The sequence below is a fragment of the Pseudophryne corroboree genome, chromosome 1 (assembly GCF_028390025.1).
Source record: "Pseudophryne corroboree isolate aPseCor3 chromosome 1, aPseCor3.hap2, whole genome shotgun sequence".
NCBI lineage: Eukaryota > Metazoa > Chordata > Amphibia > Anura > Myobatrachidae > Pseudophryne > Pseudophryne corroboree.
The window spans coordinates 757,172,531-757,192,981 of NC_086444.1; the positions used below are offsets into that span (position 1 = coordinate 757,172,531).

A 20,451-nucleotide genomic window follows, 5' to 3' on the forward strand; every position below is an offset into this window, starting at 1 on the left:
GGTGACAGCGGAAGCAGTCCACTGACCAGTAAATACCTTCCTCTTGTAACCAAGCTCACGCAAACCACCCCACCAACTCCCTCAGTGTCAATTTCCTCCTTCCCCAGGAATGCCAATAGTCCTGCAGGCCATGTCACTGGCAATTCTGACGATTCCTCTCCTGCCTGGGATTCCTCCGATGCATCCTTGCGTGTAACGCCTACTGCTGCTGGCGCTGCTGTTGTTGCTGCTGGGAGTCGATGGTCATCCCAGAGTGGAAGTCGTAAGACCACTTTTACTACTTCCACCAAGCAATTGACTGTCCAACAGTCCTTTGCAAGGAAGATGAAATATCACAGCAGTCATCCTACTGCAAAGCGGATAACTGAGGCCTTGGCATCCTGGGTGGTGAGAAACGTGGTTCCGGTATCCATCATTACTGCAGAGCCAACTAGAGACTTGTTGGAGGTACTGTGTCCCCGGTACCAAATACCATCTAGGTTCCATTTCTCTAGGCAGGCGATACCGAAAATGTACACAGACCTCAGAAAAAGAGTCACCAGTGTCCTAAAAAATGCAGCTGTACCCAATGTCCACTTAACCACGGACATGTGGACAAGTGGAGCAGGGCAGGGTCAGGACTATATGACTGTGACAGCCCACTGGGTAGATGTATGGACTCCCGCCGCAAGAACAGCAGCGGCGGCACCAGTAGCAGCATCTCGCAAACGCCAACTCTTTCCTAGGCAGGCTACGCTTTGTATCACCGGTTTCCAGAATACGCACACAGCTGAAAACCTCTTACGGCAACTGAGGAAGATCATCGCGGAATGGCTTACCCCAATTGGACTCTCCTGTGGATTTGTGGCATCGGACAACGCCAGCAATATTGTGTGTGCATTAAATATGGGCAAATTCCAGCACGTCCCATGTTTTGCACATACCTTGAATTTGGTGGTGCAGAATTTTTTAAAAAACGACAGGGGCGTGCAAGAGATGCTGTCGGTGGCCAGAAGAATTGCGGGACACTTTCGGCGTACAGGCACCACGTACAGAAGACTGGAGCACCACCAAAAACAACTGAACCTGCCCTGCCATCATCTGAAGCAAGAAGTGGTAACGAGGTGGAATTCAACCCTCTATATGCTTCAGAGGTTGGAGGAGCAGCAAAAGGCCATTCAAGCCTATACAATTGAGCACAATATAGGAGGTGGAATGCACCTGTCTCAAGCGCAGTGGAGAATGATTTCAACGTTGTGCAAGGTTCTGCTGCCCTTTGAACTTGCCACACGTGAAGTCAGTTCAGACACTGCCAGCCTGAGTCAGGTCATTCCCCTCATCAGGCTTTTGCAGAAGAAGCTGGAGACATTGAAGGAGGAGCTAACACGGAGCGATTCCGCTAGGCATGTGGGACTTGTGGATGGAGCCCTTAATTCGCTTAACAAGGATTCACGGGTGGTCAATCTGTTGAAATCAGAGCACTACATTTTGGCCACCGTGCTCGATCCTAGATTTAAAGCCTACCTTGGATCTCTCTTTCCGGCAGACACAAGTCTGCTGGGGTTCAAAGACCTGCTGGTGACAAAATTGTCAAGTCAAGCGGAACGCGACCTGTCAACATCTCCTCCTTCACATTCTCCCGCAACTGGGGGTGCGAGGAAAAGGCTCAGAATTCCGAGCCCACCCGCTGGCGGTGATGCAGGGCAGTCTGGAGCGACTGCTGATGCTGACATCTGGTCCGGACTGAAGGACCTGACAACGATTACGGACATGTCGTCTACTGTCACTGCATATGATTCTCTCACCATTGAAAGAATGGTGGAGGATTATATGAGTGACCGCATCCAAGTAGGCACGTCACACAGTCCGTACTTATACTGGCAGGAAAAAGAGGCAATTTGGAGGCCCTTGCACAAACTGGCTTTATTCTACCTAAGTTGCCCTCCCACAAGTGTGTACTCCGAAAGAGTGTTTAGTGCCGCCGCTCACCTTGTCAGCAATCGGCGTACGAGGTTACATCCAGAAAATGTGGAGAAGATGATGTTCATTAAAATGAATTATAATCAATTCCTCCGTGGAGACATTGACCAGCAGCAATTGCCTCCACAAAGTACACAGGGAGCTGAGATGGTGGATTCCAGTGGGGACGAATTGATAATCTGTGAGGAGGGGGATGTACACGGTGATATATCGGAGGATGATGATGAGGTGGACATCTTGCCTCTGTAGAGCCAGTTTGTGCAAGGAGAGATTAATTGCTTCTTTTTTGGTGGGGGTCCAAACCATCCCGTCATTTCAGTCACAGTCGTGTGGCAGACCCTGTCACTGAAATGATGGGTTGGTTAAAGTGTGCATGTCCTGTTTATACAACATAAGGGTGGGTGGGAGGGCCCAAGGACAATTCCATCTTGCACCTCTTTTTTCATTAATTTTTCTTTGCGTCATGTGCTGTTTGGGGAGTGTTTTTTGGAAGGGCCATCCTGCGTGACACTGCAGTGCCACTCCTAGATGGGCCCGGTGTTTGTGTCGGCCACTAGGGTCGCTTATCTTACTCACACAGCTACCTCATTGCGTCTCTTTTTTTCTTTGCGTCATGTGCTGTTTGGGGAGTGTGTTTTGGAAGGGCCATCCTGCGTGACACTGCAGTGCCACTCCTAGATGGGCCCGGTGTTTGTGTCGGCCACTAGGGTCGCTTATCTTACTCACACAGCTACCTCATTGCGCCTCTTTTTTTCTTTGCGTCATGTGCTGTTTGGGGAGTGTTTTTTGGAAGGGCCATCCTGCGTGACACTGCAGTGCCACTCCTAGATGGGCCCGGTGTTTGTGTCGGCCACTAGGGTCGCTTATCTTACTCACACAGCTACCTCATTGCGCCTCTTTTTTTCTTTGCGTCATGTGCTGTTTGGGGAGTGTTTTTTGGAAGGGCCATCCTGCGTGACACTGCAGTGCCACTCCTAGATGGGCCCGGTGTTTGTGTCGGCCACTAGGGTCGCTTATCTTACTCACACAGCTACCTCATTGCGCCTCTTTTTTTCTTTGCATCATGTGCTGTTTGGGGAGTGTTTTTTGGAAGGGCCATCCTGCGTGACACTGCAGTGCCACTCCTAGATGGGCCAGGTGTTTGTGTCGGCCACTAGGGTCGCTTAGCTTAGTCATCCAGCGACCTTGGTGCAAATTTTAGGACTAAAAATAATATTGTGAGGTGTGAGGTATTCAGAATAGACTGAAAATGAGTGGAAATTATGGTTTTTGAGGTTAATAATACTTTGGGATCAAAATGACCCCCAAATTCTATGATTTAAGCTGTTTTTTAGTTTTTTTGGAAAAAAACACCCGAATCCAAAACACACCCGAATCCGACAAAAAAAATTCGGTGAGGTTTTGCCAAAACGCGGTCGAACCCAAAACACGGCCGCGGAACCGAACCCAAAACCAAAACACAAAACCCGAAAAATTTCCGGCGCTCATCTCTAGTAAAAACTGTGGAATAAGTGTTTTTTTCCCCCCCAAACATGACAAACTTCGGGGATTCACGCGCAGGGCAATCCTTACTAAGTAGATTGCTCCGGCGCGCAATCAGCCGCAGGGTTTATAAATATGTCCTGTGTATGTGCTTCAATACACACAAGCACATACATTTTGCACCGAAAAATGGCAGTGTCCGTAGTTATGCAAATGTTACATGTCCTGTTAGGAAGTGTTGAGAGCAACCTCAATGATTTTTTTGCGGAATGGCATTATATGTATAAATGGCACTGAAGGGATTTAGTGGAGGATCGTTGAATGTTCCAGGACCATTCTATATGGGAAAGTAAATTGATATCCAATTTCACCAATGTAAAAATATGTTCAAATATACAATATTTGCTTAAGCAGGATTTCCACCAGGCACATTTCCAGTTGGTTCTGCAATCCTGCAGCAGTAGTCCCAAAAACTGGATCTTGGAACCTATCTATGGGAACAAGTAGGTGCAGTGTCGGACTGGGGCATGAAGGGCCCACTGGGGAAATGCAGTGGTAGGGGCCCATGTTTACAGGCTTGGCAAACCATTAGTGTATGGTCTGGACCCCTTGATAAATATATACAGTAAATACTGCTAGTGAATACATGATAGTGTACCAGATTAATAACAGCAATATACTGTAGTGAATACACCATAGTCCTGTGCAGTATCAGGTAACCTATATATAGTGTATAACTCAAGTGCTCAGTCTGGAACCTGATCCCTAGAGGAGGGGGTGGTGTCCCAGGCAGTGGGGCCCACCGGTGGTTTCTCCTGTACCCCTGAGTAGGTAGAATTGTGCAAAGTGAGAGGGTCTACAGGCCTGTATGATCTACAGTTGAATAAAGTACTGTACTCTAATTGATTGCATTGTCAAATGAGAGAGAATTAATAAAACGGTACATGCTTTATAGACAGATGACTATAATACCCACCGAGACTGCCGAGCTCATCAGATATCGCAACTTTGTCATTGTTGCAGTTAGTACTCTCTTCAAGCAGGAAGTTGTTAAAATGCAAATAAATAACTTTATCAGCTGGTGCTACAATACTCCATGAGCACCTGGCATCATTACTATATGTGGAAGGATATCTCATTGATGTGAAGGACCCTTTCTTGTCGCTGAGGTCTTTGGCACTGCCACAGCCAGATGCTGGAAATAGAAAAAAAAAATCTTTGTTTAGGGATCATGTTACAGACTTTATTTTTTAAGGTACATTACACTCTTCAATGGTATATGCAATATTGTAAAATGTCAAGAAATGGGAACTATTTTTGCAGCAGTCACATTTTAAATACATGCTCATTTAGTGTGAAAAGTGGTGCCACAACATTTCTGGGCTGGGAGAGGACAAGATATAATTTCATTTTGAACCCCTAACTTGCTGATTATCGCCCCCTCAGGGGTAGCTAGACTTCCTGCCAGACCACCTACCTGACAACTGAGATACAGTGTTTTTTGATTGACTTCACCCCCGATTGGAAGTCCCAACTACAGTGCCAATACGTGCGTTTACACCTATACAATCATACTTGCAACTTCGATCCCTGTCTGCCCAAAATATTGAAAGACAAGATTGTACTACTGTACACACTCTCACGATTCCAGGCTATTCTCATGACAGATGTACAGTACCAAGAATTACCATATTGGGCTGGAAATGGGGAGTGATTACAAAACAAACACAAACCTCCCAGACGAGAACAGGGGAACTGAAAAAAAAAAAAATACTGTAAGGAAGGTGTACACAGGGTGTATGCATTTAGCCACTTTCAATACATTGGCACGTACATACTAGAGATGAGCGGGTTCGGTTCCTCTGAATCCGAACCCGCCCGAACTTCAGGCTTTTTACACGGGTCCGAGCAGGCTCGGATCTTCCCGCCTTGCTCGGCTAACCCGAGCGCGCCCGAACGTCATCATCACGCTGTCGGATTCTCGCGAGGCTCGGATTCTATCGCGAGACTCGGATTCTATATAAGGAGCCGCGCGTCGCCGCCATTTTCACACGTGCATTGAGAGTCATAGGGAGAGGACGTGGCTGGCGTCCTCTCCGTTTAGAGAAGAGAGAGACACAGTATTTTGGGGAGCATTATTAGGAGGAGTACCAGTGGCGTCACAAGGCGGGTGCGGGGGGTGCGGCCCACACCCGGGTGTGACACCAAATGTCAGCTCCTCCGTAGTGACAGGAGCCAGGTGCTGCAGTGTGAAATTCCGCTACAGCACCCGGCTCCTGTCATAGCAGAGGAGCCGACAGCACACTGAGACCGTCTCTGGGGGAAGCCCAGCATCTCCGGAGATGCTGGGCACGCCCCCAGAGTGACGATACCAGTATCCCCGCGAAGCCACGCCCCCTAGCTGTAATGCCACGCCCCCTTTTTTGCCGCGATCGCGGCAGTATATCAGGGGTGCGCACCGGGTGTCACCACACCTGGTGACGCCTCTGAGGAGTACTACTATACTGTATACTACTATACTACTTGCTGAAGTGATATTTATACTAGATTAGATAATAGATAGTGTGACTGTAAGTGTATTATCTGACTTGTGGGGGAGACACTAACAGTGGGGAGCAGCTAGAGTCTGAGAGCAGGACTCAGGAGTACATATAACGTACAGTCACAGTGCACACTTTTGCTGCCAGAGTCAGTGCCACACTGCCATTGTTGTGACCACACTGACCACCAGTATAATAATATATTTTGTGATTGTCTGCTTAGGCCTCGGAGTACTAGTTGCAAGTTGCAACGTGACCTGAAGTGACCACCAGTTTAATAATCAATCACCACCAGTTTAATATATATATATATATATATATATATATAATTGTATATAATATATATATATATATATATATATAGAGAGGAGAGGTACGGCACTCCCAAAGCTAACAGTCTTAATATCGGCCGGTGCCTCCGTCAAAATCGAAGTAAATGTAGTACAATATAAACGTGGCACTCACGGCAATTAGCAAGAATTCACACCATCAACGAAAGTTGTAATAACGTTTCAGTGGACACCCCACTGTCGTCAGATTTTTATTAAACAAAACATAAAACATACCTTTATAGAACCACCCACATGTGTTTTCCCAATCAGGTCCGGTACTGCAAGAACCGGAAATGTACACGGAAATGATGTAAAAGTATCAGGTGTACTGATAGAGGAACAGAAACCATCACCATGGTAACCAAGTAATAACGGCAAGAATGTAACAAGCCGTTTCATAGGGAAGGATACACAAATGATATTAAATCCACCATACAAAACATAAAATTTTTTACATGAACTAATGATACAATAATTGTAAAAGAAATATAAATCATGAAATACAATGAAAAAATACAAAAATGTACATTAACAACCAAACTCCAAACGTTAGGAAGAAATAGGCAAAACAAGTATATCAGAAAACACGGTATGTCAAATATTGCAGAGCGACTCACCAATAGAGAGTCATTACACACCCACGAGCAGAAGACTAAAAATAGAGGCTATATAGGCTATTTAAAGGAAACAAGCAAATGAAAATTGTTCATTTAATCCCTTTGGATAAATTACATCTAAAAACGCTATCCATTTAGCCTCAGTTTGTAAAAGACGCAATGCCCGATTACCTCCCCTGATGTTTGCGGGGATATGGTCAATCATTCTGTAGCGAATGCTACTAACGGGATGTTTAAACGCCAAGAAATGTTTAGCTACAGGCTGATCACATTTACCGGTTTCAAGTGCGATTCTAATCGTGGACCTATGACACGTCATCCTTTCCTTAAACTTACGTTCAGACTTGCCAACATAGCTAAGCCCACAAGGGCATATTATCTGATAAACGATAAAAGCTGAATTACAAGTTAAACGATGTTTAATCATTATCTTTTTACCTGTGTGGGGATGGTTGAAAGAGTCCCCTGCTATTAAATATTGGCAAGTCACACATGTACACCTAAAACATCCCAACTTGGAATTAGATTGTGACAAAAAATGAGTTACAGAGGTGTCAGTGTGCGTTAACATTTTAGAAACATCAGTTTTCACTAAATAATCCTTTAAATTTTTACCTCTCGAAAAACAAGGCATCAGACTTGAACCAGATAGATGCAAATGAGGATCCGTTTCCAGTATAGGCCAATGTTTTTTGGCAATTTTTGTGATACTATTGGATTTGATATTGAATTTATTCACCCAAGGAAATTTATTGAGTTGTTTAGGATTCTTCTTTTTACTCTGTAAAAGAGACACTCTGTCTAGGGACATTACTTTATTTTTGGCTGTTTGGAGAAGGGTTTTAGAATAACCTCTGAGCAATAACTTCTCAATTAGGCTGTCAATCTGACGTAATGCCCCCTCAGCTTCACTGTTAACTCTTCGAATCCTAATCATCTGTGAAAAGGGTAAACCTCTTTTCAGAGAGGAAGGATGGCAACTGTTGGCATGTAGAAATTGGTTGCGATCCGTTGGTTTGGTAAAAATTGATGTATGTATAGACCTGTTCAAAATCGATACCTTAACATCTAGAAAGCTAATCATCTCCTGACTAAGCTGGAATGTAAATTTAAAGGTACTCACACCTGCATTATGCCGCTCCAATAAATCAATTAAGGTCTTATCATTACCCTTCCACAGGATGAATAAATCATCTATGTAACGATTGAATAACAAAGCCTCAGATTTAAATATCTCGTTACTGTAAAACAAATCCTGTTCAACTGAAAACATCACTATATTTGCATATGTCGGAGAGACAGCAGACCCCATAGCGCAACCTTGCACCTGAAGAAAAAATTGTTTACCATAAAGGAAAAAGTTATTAGTCAAAATTAATTCCAATAATAGTATAATCACCTCAATTTTAGCTTGATCAAAAGCATTTTTTCGGGACAAAAAACGTTTTACAGCTGAAAGACCTAACTCATGGGGGATTGAAGTATACAAGCTGACCACATCAATTGTGGCCAGCCAGCACCCTTCTGGTACTGTAGCAAAATTTTGTAAATTATTGAGAAAAGTTGTAGTGTCAACCAAAAAACTAGGTTCCGTGCTTAAGAAAGGTTGTAATAACCAATCGAGAAAAACAGACAAAGGTTGTAGTAATGATCCCCTGGCTGACACAATGGGACGCCCTGGGGGGGGGGGGGGAAAGCCCTTGTGAATTTTTGGGAGTAAATAAAACAACGGAACCACCGGAAATTGAGGAATTAACACTTCAAGTACTTCAGAAGAAATTAATTTGACATCTAATGCTTGCAGCAAAATTTCTTTCAATTTTTTCTTACACAAATTGGTAGGGTTCTGTGATAATTTCATATAGATTTCAGTGCATGACAACTGGCGCAACGCTTCAGAGTTGTAGTCACTGAAATCTTGTAATACAACAGAGCCCCCCTTATCTGCTGGTCGAATAATTAGCTGATCATTACTAGACAATGTTTGCAAAGCATTACGTTCTTCCTTAGTTAAATTATGATGAACCTTATCTTTAGAATCTGTTACAGCTTTTACCTCATGGTCAAGGATTCTCATAAATGTTTTTAAACTGGAATTATTAGATAATGGGTCAAACACAGATTTAGGACGGAAAGCCTGTAATTTAGCTGGTATAACCCCCACAGAATCAACATTCAAACAGTCACCAAAATGCTCTCTCAGTTTTACTTTGCGTTGTAATTTATACTTTTCAGTATTCCATTGCAAATTATTAAAGGGTACAGACGGCACAAAGGATAAACCCTTATTAAGCAATTTAGTCTCTGAGTCCGACAAAATGTATGAAGATAAATTGCAGATTACTTCTTGTTGTGTCTGGGCGGTCTGCCCACTCGGCCTCTGCCTTTGGCACTGTCTCCCTCTGCGTGTAAATCTGCGTTTCTTAAATTGGAAGAAGCCTTTGGTGTAACCCCTAAAGGGGCTGATGCCTGGTTAGATTTATCTGATTCACTTGTAGATTCTAATGATGAATCAATACCTCCACGAGGATTGTGTTTGTACTGGCGTCTGAAAAAAGGACGTTTTCTTTCTGACGGATTGGACCCAGAGAGCCAACGATAGACTGTATGTCTCTCGTAGTCTTCTTCTACTTTAGAAAGCTTCTGTTTTTTAAAGTCAATTAATTCTTTCTTATATTTAGTTACCTGAATTTGTAACTTATTGATCCAATCTCCGTCTGTATCTGCCACCAAGATAGGTAAATTGGAGTGTTCAAATGCAGTGATCTTCGTTTTAACAGCTTCTAATTCTTTGTTGGATTGCTCGATTACCAATAAAATAAGGTCTAATGAACACTTATTTAAAATAGCAACCCAACGCCGACAGAACAAAGCATCGTGTCTCCCTATAGTTGGACAATTGCGCACCCGGAAACCCCTCGGGATCTTCTTGGACCTGAAATAGTCACTTAGGGAAAGTCCATGGAGATCAAAGTCCACTTCTTTCTTTTTTAGATTAAACAAATCTCTGAAAATGATGTTAGGGGCTAAAGCCTGAGCTTCATCCTGTATACCCCTTTTGCGCAGGATAGCCTCTGCATCTGATTCCGAAAAAGAGTGGACATCTCCTACTGGGAAGTTTGAGTGACCCCATTGGTTATGGATTTCCTCCATCTTGGCTTGATGTTAACAAACTGCACCACCAAAAGTATCCTTCTCTAAAAAACTTTGGTCATCCGAAATACAACACCTAGATAAAGGTGTACTGTTAAAATGTCCGTATGCACAGACCCATAGAGAAGGATACTTTTGGTGGTGCAGTTTGTTAACATCAAGCCAAGATGGAGGAAATCCATAACCAATGGGGTCACTCAAACTTCCCAGTAGGAGATGTCCACTCTTTTTCGGAATCAGATGCAGAGGCTATCCTGCGCAAAAGGGGTATACAGGATGAAGCTCAGGCTTTAGCCCCTAACATCATTTTCAGAGATTTGTTTAATCTAAAAAAGAAAGAAGTGGACTTTGATCTCCATGGACTTTCCCTAAGTGACTATTTCAGGTCCAAGAAGATCCCGAGGGGTTTCCGGGTGCGCAATTGTCCAACTTTAGGGAGACACGATGCTTTGTTCTGTCGGCGTTGGGTTGCTATTTTAAATAAGTGTTCATTAGACCTTATTTTATTGGTAATCGAGCAATCCAACAAAGAATTAGAAGCTGTTAAAACGAAGATCACTGCATTTGAACACTCCAATTTACCTATCTTGGTGGCAGATACAGACGGAGATTGGATCAATAAGTTACAAATTCAGGTAACTAAATATAAGAAAGAATTAATTGACTTTAAAAAACAGAAGCTTTCTAAAGTAGAAGAAGACTACGAGAGACATACAGTCTATCGTTGGCTCTCTGGGTCCAATCCGTCAGAAAGAAAACGTCCTTTTTTCAGACGCCAGTACAAACACAATCCTCGTGGAGGTATTGATTCATCATTAGAATCTACAAGTGAATCAGATAAATCTAACCAGGCATCAGCCCCTTTAGGGGTTACACCAAAGGCTTCTTCCAATTTAAGAAACGCAGATTTACACGCAGAGGGAGACAGTGCCAAAGGCAGAGGCCGAGTGGGCAGACCGCCCAGACACAACAAGAAGTAATCTGCAATTTATCTTCATACATTTTGTCGGACTCAGAGACTAAATTGCTTAATAAGGGTTTATCCTTTGTGCCGTCTGTACCCTTTAATAATTTGCAATGGAATACTGAAAAGTATAAATTACAACGCAAAGTAAAACTGAGAGAGCATTTTGGTGACTGTTTGAATGTTGATTCTGTGGGGGTTATACCAGCTAAATTACAGGCTTTCCGTCCTAAATCTGTGTTTGACCCATTATCTAATAATTCCAGTTTAAAAACATTTATGAGAATCCTTGACCATGAGGTAAAAGCTGTAACAGATTCTAAAGATAAGGTTCATCATAATTTAACTAAGGAAGAACGTAATGCTTTGCAAACATTGTCTAGTAATGATCAGCTAATTATTCGACCAGCAGATAAGGGGGGCTCTGTTGTATTACAAGATTTCAGTGACTACAACTCTGAAGCGTTGCGCCAGTTGTCATGCACTGAAATCTATATGAAATTATCACAGAACCCTACCAATTTGTGTAAGAAAAAATTGAAAGAAATTTTGCTGCAAGCATTAGATGTCAAATTAATTTCTTCTGAAGTACTTGAAGTGTTAATTCCTCAATTTCCGGTGGTTCCGTTGTTTTATTTACTCCCAAAAATTCACAAGGGCTTTTTTCCCCCCCCCAGGGCGTCCCATTGTGTCAGCCAGGGGATCATTACTACAACCTTTGTCTGTTTTTCTCGATTGGTTATTACAACCTTTCTTAAGCACGGAACCTAGTTTTTTGGTTGACACTACAACTTTTCTCAATAATTTACAAAATTTTGCTACAGTACCAGAAGGGTGCTGGCTGGCCACAATTGATGTGGTCAGCTTGTATACTTCAATCCCCCATGAGTTAGGTCTTTCAGCTGTAAAACGTTTTTTGTCCCGAAAAAATGCTTTTGATCAAGCTAAAATTGAGGTGATTATACTATTATTGGAATTAATTTTGACTAATAACTTTTTCCTTTATGGTAAACAATTTTTTCTTCAGGTGCAAGGTTGCGCTATGGGGTCTGCTGTCTCTCCGACATATGCAAATATAGTGATGTTTTCAGTTGAACAGGATTTGTTTTACAGTAACGAGATATTTAAATCTGAGGCTTTGTTATTCAATCGTTACATAGATGATTTATTCATCCTGTGGAAGGGTAATGATAAGACCTTAATTGATTTATTGGAGCGGCATAATGCAGGTGTGAGTACCTTTAAATTTACATTCCAGCTTAGTCAGGAGATGATTAGCTTTCTAGATGTTAAGGTATCGATTTTGAACAGGTCTATACATACATCAATTTTTACCAAACCAACGGATCGCAACCAATTTCTACATGCCAACAGTTGCCATCCTTCCTCTCTGAAAAGAGGTTTACCCTTTTCACAGATGATTAGGATTCGAAGAGTTAACAGTGAAGCTGAGGGGGCATTACGTCAGATTGACAGCCTAATTGAGAAGTTATTGCTCAGAGGTTATTCTAAAACCCTTCTCCAAACAGCCAAAAATAAAGTAATGTCCCTAGACAGAGTGTCTCTTTTACAGAGTAAAAAGAAGAATCCTAAACAACTCAATAAATTTCCTTGGGTGAATAAATTCAATATCAAATCCAATAGTATCACAAAAATTGCCAAAAAACATTGGCCTATACTGGAAACGGATCCTCATTTGCATCTATCTGGTTCAAGTCTGATGCCTTGTTTTTCGAGAGGTAAAAATTTAAAGGATTATTTAGTGAAAACTGATGTTTCTAAAATGTTAACGCACACTGACACCTCTGTAACTCATTTTTTGTCACAATCTAATTCCAAGTTGGGATGTTTTAGGTGTACATGTGTGACTTGCCAATATTTAATAGCAGGGGACTCTTTCAACCATCCCCACACAGGTAAAAAGATAATGATTAAACATCGTTTAACTTGTAATTCAGCTTTTATCGTTTATCAGATAATATGCCCTTGTGGGCTTAGCTATGTTGGCAAGTCTGAACGTAAGTTTAAGGAAAGGATGACGTGTCATAGGTCCACGATTAGAATCGCACTTGAAACCGGTAAATGTGATCAGCCTGTAGCTAAACATTTCTTGGCGTTTAAACATCCCGTTAGTAGCATTCGCTACAGAATGATTGACCATATCCCCGCAAACATCAGGGGAGGTAATCGGGCATTGCGTCTTTTACAAACTGAGGCTAAATGGATAGCGTTTTTAGATGTAATTTATCCAAAGGGATTAAATGAACAATTTTCATTTGCTTGTTTCCTTTAAATAGCCTATATAGCCTCTATTTTTAGTCTTCTGCTCGTGGGTGTGTAATGACTCTCTATTGGTGAGTCGCTCTGCAATATTTGACATACCGTGTTTTCTGATATACTTGTTTTGCCTATTTCTTCCTAACGTTTGGAGTTTGGTTGTTAATGTACATTTTTGTATTTTTTCATTGTATTTCATGATTTATATTTCTTTTACAATTATTGTATCATTAGTTCATGTAAAAATTTTTATGTTTTGTATGGTGGATTTAATATCATTTGTGTATCCTTCCCTATGAAACGGCTTGTTACATTCTTGCCGTTATTACTTGGTTACCATGGTGATGGTTTCTGTTCCTCTATCAGTACACCTGATACTTTTACATCATTTCCGTGTACATTTCCGGTTCTTGCAGTACCGGACCTGATTGGGAAAACACATGTGGGTGGTTCTATAAAGGTATGTTTTATGTTTTGTTTAATAAAAATCTGACGACAGTGGGGTGTCCACTGAAACGTTATTACAACTTTCGTTGATGGTGTGAATTCTTGCTAATTGCCGTGAGTGCCACGTTTATATTGTACTATATATATATATATATATATATATATATAATATTGTATACCACCTACCCGTGGTTTTTTTTTTTTCATTCTTCTTTATACATACTACTATAGTAGCTTACTGTAGCAGTCTGCGGTGCTGTGCTGACCTGACAGTGTCCAGCAGGTCCGTCATCAGTCATTACATAATAAATATATATAGTACCTGTCCGGCTGCAGTACTAGTGATATTATATTGATTTCATCTCATTATCAATAATTTATCATCCAGTCTAGACTCTATATTAGCAGCAGACACAGTACGTTAGTCCACGGCTGTAGCTACCTCTGTGTCGGCACTCGGCAGTCCATCCATAATTGTATACCACCTACCCGTGTTTTTTTTTCTTTCTTTCTTCTTTGTACATACTACTATAGAGTATAGTAGCTTACTGTAGCAGTCTGCGGTGCTGCTGAGCTGACAGTGTCCAGCAGGTCCGTCATCAGTCATCATTACCTAATAAATATATTATCTACCTGTCCGGCTGCAGTACTAGTGACATTATATATACATACATATATATATTGATTTCATCTCATTATCAATCATCCAGTCTATATTAGCAGCAGACACAGTACGTTAGTCCACGGCTGTAGCTACCTCTGTGTCGGCACTCGGCAGTCCATCCATAATTGTATACCACCTACCCGTGGTTTTTTCTTTTCTTTCTTCTTTGTACATACTACTATAGTATAGTAGCTTACTGTAGCAGTCTGCGGTGCTGCTGAGCTGACAGTGTCCAGCAGGTCCGTCATCAGTCATCATTACCTAATAAATATATTATCTACCTCTCCGGCTGCAGTACTAGTGATATTATATATACATACATATATATATATATTGATTTCATCTCATTATCAATCATCCAGTCTATATTAGCAGCAGACACAGTACGTTAGTCCACGGCTGTAGCTACCTCTGTGTCGGCACTCGGCAGTCCATCCATAATTGTATACCACCTACCCGTGGTTTTTTTTTTTCTTTCTTCTTTGTACATACTACTATAGTATAGTAGCTTACTGTAGCAGTCTGCGGTGCTGCTGAGCTGACAGTGTCCAGCAGGTCTGTCATCAGTCATCATTACCTAATAAATATATTATCTACCTGTCCGGCTGCAGTACTAGTGATATTATATATACATACATATATATATATTGATTTCATCCCATTATCATCCAGTCTATATTAGCAGCAGACACAGTACGGTAGTCCACGGCTGTAGCTACCTCTGTGTCGGCACTCGGCAGTCCATCCATAATTGTATACCACCTACCCGTGGTTTTTTTTTTTCTTTCTTCTTTGTACATACTACTATAGAGTATAGTAGCTTACTGTAGCAGTCTGCGGTGCTGCTGAGCTGACAGTGTCCAGCAGGTACGTCATCAGTCATCATTACCTAATAAATATATTATCTACCTGTCCGGCTGCAGTACTAGTGATATTATATATACATACATATATATATTGATTTCATCTCATTATCAATCATCCAGTCTATATTAGCAGCAGACACAGTACGTTAGTCCACGGCTGTAACTACCTCTGTGTCGGCACTCGGCAGTCCATCCATAATTGTATACCACCTACCCGTGGTTTTTTTTCTTCTTTCTTCTTTGTACATACTACTATAGTATAGTAGCTTACTGTAGCAGTCTGCGGTGCTGCTGAGCTGACAGTGTCCAGCAGGTCCGTCATCAGTCATCATTACCTAATAAATATATTATCTACCTGTCCGGCTGCAGTACTAGTGATATTATATATACATACATATATATATATTGATTTCATCTCATTATCAATCATCCAGTCTATATTAGCAGCAGACACAGTACGTTAGTCCACGGCTGTAGCTACCTCTGTGTCGGCACTCGGCAGTCCATCCATAATTGTATACCACCTACCCGTGGTTTTTTTTTTTCTTTCTACTTTGTACATACTACTATAGAGTATAGTAGCTTACTGTAGCAGTCTGCGGTGCTGCTGAGCTGACAGTGTCCAGCAGGTCCGTCATCAGTCATCATTACCTAATAAATATATTATCTACCTGTCCGGCTGCAGTACTAGTGATATTATATATACATACATATATATATATATATATATATATATATTGATTTCATCTCATTATCATCCAGTCTATATTAGCAGCAGACACAGTACGGTAGTCCACGGCTGTAGCTACCTCTGTGTCGGCACTCAGCAGTCCATCCATAAGTATACTAGTATCCATCCATCTCCATTGTTTACCTGAGGTGCCTTTTAGTTGTGCCTATTAAAATATGGAGAACAAAAATGTTGAGGTTCCAAAATTAGGGAAAGATCAAGATCCACTTCCACCTCGTGCTGAAGCTGCTGCCACTAGTCATGGCCGAGACGATGAAATGCCAGCAACGTCGTCTGCCAAGGCCGATGCCCAATGTCATAGTACAGAGCATGTCAAATCCAAAACACCAAATATCAGTAAAAAAAGGACTCCAAAACCTAAAATAAAATTGTCGGAGGAGAAGCGTAAACTTGCCAATATGCCATTTACCACACGGAGTGGCAAGGAACGGCTGAGGCCCTGGCCTATGTTCATGGCTAGTGGTTCAGCTTCACATGAGGATGGAAGCACTCAGCCTCTCGCTAGAAAACTGAAAAGACTCAAGCTGGCAAAAGCACCGCAAAGAACTGTGCGTTCTTCGAAATCCCAAATCCACAAGGAGAGTCCAATTGTGTCGGTTGCGATGCCTGACCTTCCCAACACTGGACGTGAAGAGCATGCACCTTCCACCATTTGCACGCCCCCTGCAAGTGCTGGAAGGAGCACCCGCAGTCCAGTTCCTGATAGTCAGATTGAAGATGTCAGTGTTGAAGTACACCAGGATGAGGGGGATATGGGTGTTGCTGGCGCTGGGGAGGAAATTGACCAGGAGGATTCTGATGGTGAGGTGGTTTGTTTAAGTCAGGCACCCGGGGAGACACCTGTTGTCCGTGGGAGGAATAGGGCCATTGACATGCCTGGTCAAAATACAAAAAAAATCAGCTCTTCGGTGTGGAAGTATTTCACCAGAAATGCGGACAACATTTGTCAAGCCGTGTGTTGCCTTTGTCAAGCTGTAATAAGTAGGGGTAAGGATGTTAACCACCTCGGAACATCCTCCCTTATACGTCACCTGCAGCGCATTCATAATAAGTAAGTGACAAGTTCAAAAACTTTGGGTGACAGCGGAAGCAGTCCACTGACCAGTAAATCCCTTCCTCTTGTAACCAAGCTCACGCAAACCACCCCACCAACTCCCTCAGTGTCAATTTCCTCCTTACCCAGGAATGCCAATAGTCCTGCAGGCCATGTCACTGGCAATTCTGACGAGTCCTCTCCTGCCTGGGATTCCTCCGATGCATCCTTGAGTGTAATGCCTACTGCTGCTGGCGCTGCTGTTGTTGCTGCTGGGAGTCGATCGTCATCCCAGAGGGGAAGTCGTAAGCCCACTTGTACTACTTCCAGTAAGCAATTGACTGTCCAACAGTCCTTTGCGAGGAAGATGAAATATCACAGCAGTCATCCTGCTGCAAAGCGGATAACTGAGGCCTTGACAACTATGTTGGTGTTAGACGTGCGTCCGGTATCCGCCGTTAGTTCACAGGGAACTAGACAATTTAATGAGGCAGTGTGCCCCCGTTACCAAATACCATCTAGGTTCCACTTCTCTAGGCAGGCGATACCAAGAATGTACACGGACGTCAGAAAAAGACTCACCAGTGTCCTAAAAAATGCAGTTGTACCCAATGTCCACTTAACCACGGACATGTGGACAAGTGGAGCAGGGCAGGGTCAGGACTATATGACTGTGACAGCCCACTGGGTAGATGTATGGACTCCCGCCGCAAGAACAGCAGCGGCGGCACCAGTAGCAGCATCTCGCAAACGCCAACTCTTTCCTAGGCAGGCTACGCTTTGTATCACCGCTTTCCAGAATACGCACACAGCTGAAAACCTCTTACGGCAACTGAGGAAGATCATCGCGGAATGGCTTACCCCAATTGGACTCTCCTGTGGATTTGTGGCATCGGACAACGCCAGCAATATTGTGTGTGCATTAAATATGGGCAAATTCCAGCACGTCCCATGTTTTGCACATACCTTGAATTTGGTGGTGCAGAATTTTTTAAAAAATGACAGGGGCGTGCAAGAGATGCTGTCGGTGGCCAGAAGAATTGCGGGACACTTTCGGCGTACAGGCACCACGTACAGAAGACTGGAGCACCACCAAAAACTACTGAACCTGCCCTGCCATCATCTGAAGCAAGAAGTGGTAACGAGGTGGAATTCAACCCTCTATATGCTTCAGAGGTTGGAGGAGCAGCAAAAGGCCATTCAAGCCTATACAATTGAGCACGATATAGGAGGTGGAATGCACCTGTCTCAAGAGCAGTGGAGAATGATTTCAACGTTGTGCAAGGTTCTGATGCCCTTTGAACTTGCCACACGTGAAGTCAGTTCAGACACTGCCAGCCTGAGTCAGGTCATTCCCCTCATCAGGCTTTTGCAGAAGAAGCTGGAGACATTGAAGGAGGAGCTAACACGGAGCGATTCCGCTAGGCATGTGGGACTTGTGGATGGAGCCCTTAATTCGCTTAACAAGGATTCACGGGTGGTCAATCTGTTGAAATCAGAGCACTACATTTTGGCCACCGTGCTCGATCCTAGATTTAAAGCCTACCTTGGATCTCTCTTTCCGGCAGACACAAGTCTGCTGGGGTTCAAAGACCTGCTGGTGACAAAATTGTCAAGTCAAGCGGAACGCGACCTGTCAACATCTCCTCCTTCACATTCTCCCGCAACTGGGGGTGCGAGGAAAAGGCTCAGAATTCCGAGCCCACCCGCTGGCGGTGATGCAGGGCAGTCTGGAGCGACTGCTGATGCTGACATCTGGTCCGGACTGAAGGACCTGACAACGATTACGGACATGTCGTCTACTGTCACTGCATATGATTCTCTCACCATTGAAAGAATGGTGGAGGATTATATGAGTGACCGCATCCAAGTAGGCATGTCACACAGTCCGTACTTATACTGGCAGGAAAAAGAGGCAATTTGGAGGCCCTTGCACAAACTGGCTTTATTCTACCTAAGTTGCCCTCCCACAAGTGTGTACTCCGAAAGAGTGTTTAGTGCCGCCGCTCACTTTGTCAGCAATCGGCGTACGAGGTTACATCCAGAAAATGTGGAGAAGATGATGTTCATTAAAATGAATTATAATCAATTCCTCCGTGGAGACATTGACCAGCAGCAATTGCCTCCACAAAGTACACAGGGAGCTGAGATGGTGGATTCCAGTGGGGACGAATTGATAATCTGTGAGGAGGGGGATGTACACGGTGATATATCGGAGGATGATGATGAGGTGGACATCTTGCCTCTGTAGAGCCAGTTTGTGCAAGGAGAGATTAATTGCTTCTTTTTTGGTGGGGGTCCAAACCAACCCGTCATTTCAGTCACAGTCGTGTGGCAGACCCTGTCACTGAAATGATGGGTTGGTTAAAGTGTGCATGTCCTGTTTATACAACATAAGGGTGGGTGGGAGGGCCCAAGGACAATTCCATCTTGAACCTCTTTTTTCTTTAATTTTTCTTTGCGTCATGTGCTGTTTGTGGAATGTTTTTTGGAAGGGCCATCCTGCGTGACACTGCAGTGCCACTCCTAGATGGGCCCGGTGTTTGTGTCGGCCACTAGGGTCGCTTATCTTACTCACACAGCTACCTCATTGCGCCTCTTTTTTTCTTTGCGTCATGTGCTGTTTGGGGAGGGTTTTTTGGAAGGGCCATCCTGCGTGACACTGCAGTGCCACTCCTAGATGGGCACGGTGTTTGTGTCGGCCACTAGGGTCGCTTATCTTACTCACACAGCTACCTCATTGCGCCTCTTTTTTTCTTTGCGTCATGTGCTGTTTGGGGAGGGTTTTTTGGAACGGCCATCCTGCGTGACACTGCAGTGCCACTCCTAGATGGGCCCGGTGTTTGTGTCGGCCACTAGGGTCGCTTATCTTACTCACACAGCTACCTCATTGCGCCTCTTTTTTTCTTTGCGTCATGTGCTGTTTGGGGAGGGTTTTTTGGAAGGGCCATCCTGCGTGACACTGCAGTGCCACTCCTAGATGGGCACGGTGTTTGTGTCGGCCACTAGGGTCGCTTATCTTACTCACACAGCTACCTCATTGCGCCTCTTTTTTTCTTTGCGTCATGTGCTGTTTGGGGAGTGTTTTTTGGAAGGGCCATCCTGCATGACACTGCAGTGCCACTCCTAGATGGGCCCGGTGTTTGTGTCGGCCACTAGGGTCGCTTATCTTACTCACACAGCTACCTCATTGCGCCTCTTTTTTTCTTTGCGTCATGTGCTGTTTGGGGAGTGTTTTTTGGAAGGGCCATCTTGCGTGACACTGCAGTGCCACTCCTAGATGGGCCCGGTGTTTGTGTCGGCCACTAGGGTCGCTTATCTTACTCACACAGCTACCTCATTGCGCCTCTTTTTTTCTTTGCGTCA

General features: G+C 43.4%; 1 protein-coding gene across 1 annotated transcript in view; it reads right to left on the reverse strand.

Moving 5' to 3' along the window:
• Positions 1–20,451, reverse strand: part of LOC135049439 (ovochymase-2-like) — a 207,572-nt gene that overhangs the window by 65,175 nt on the left and 121,946 nt on the right. Inside the window, exon 19 of the mRNA XM_063955640.1 lies at positions 4,418–4,636. Within this exon, the coding sequence (XP_063811710.1) occupies positions 4,418–4,636 (219 nt within the window). The remainder of the gene's footprint in view (positions 1–4,417; positions 4,637–20,451) is intronic.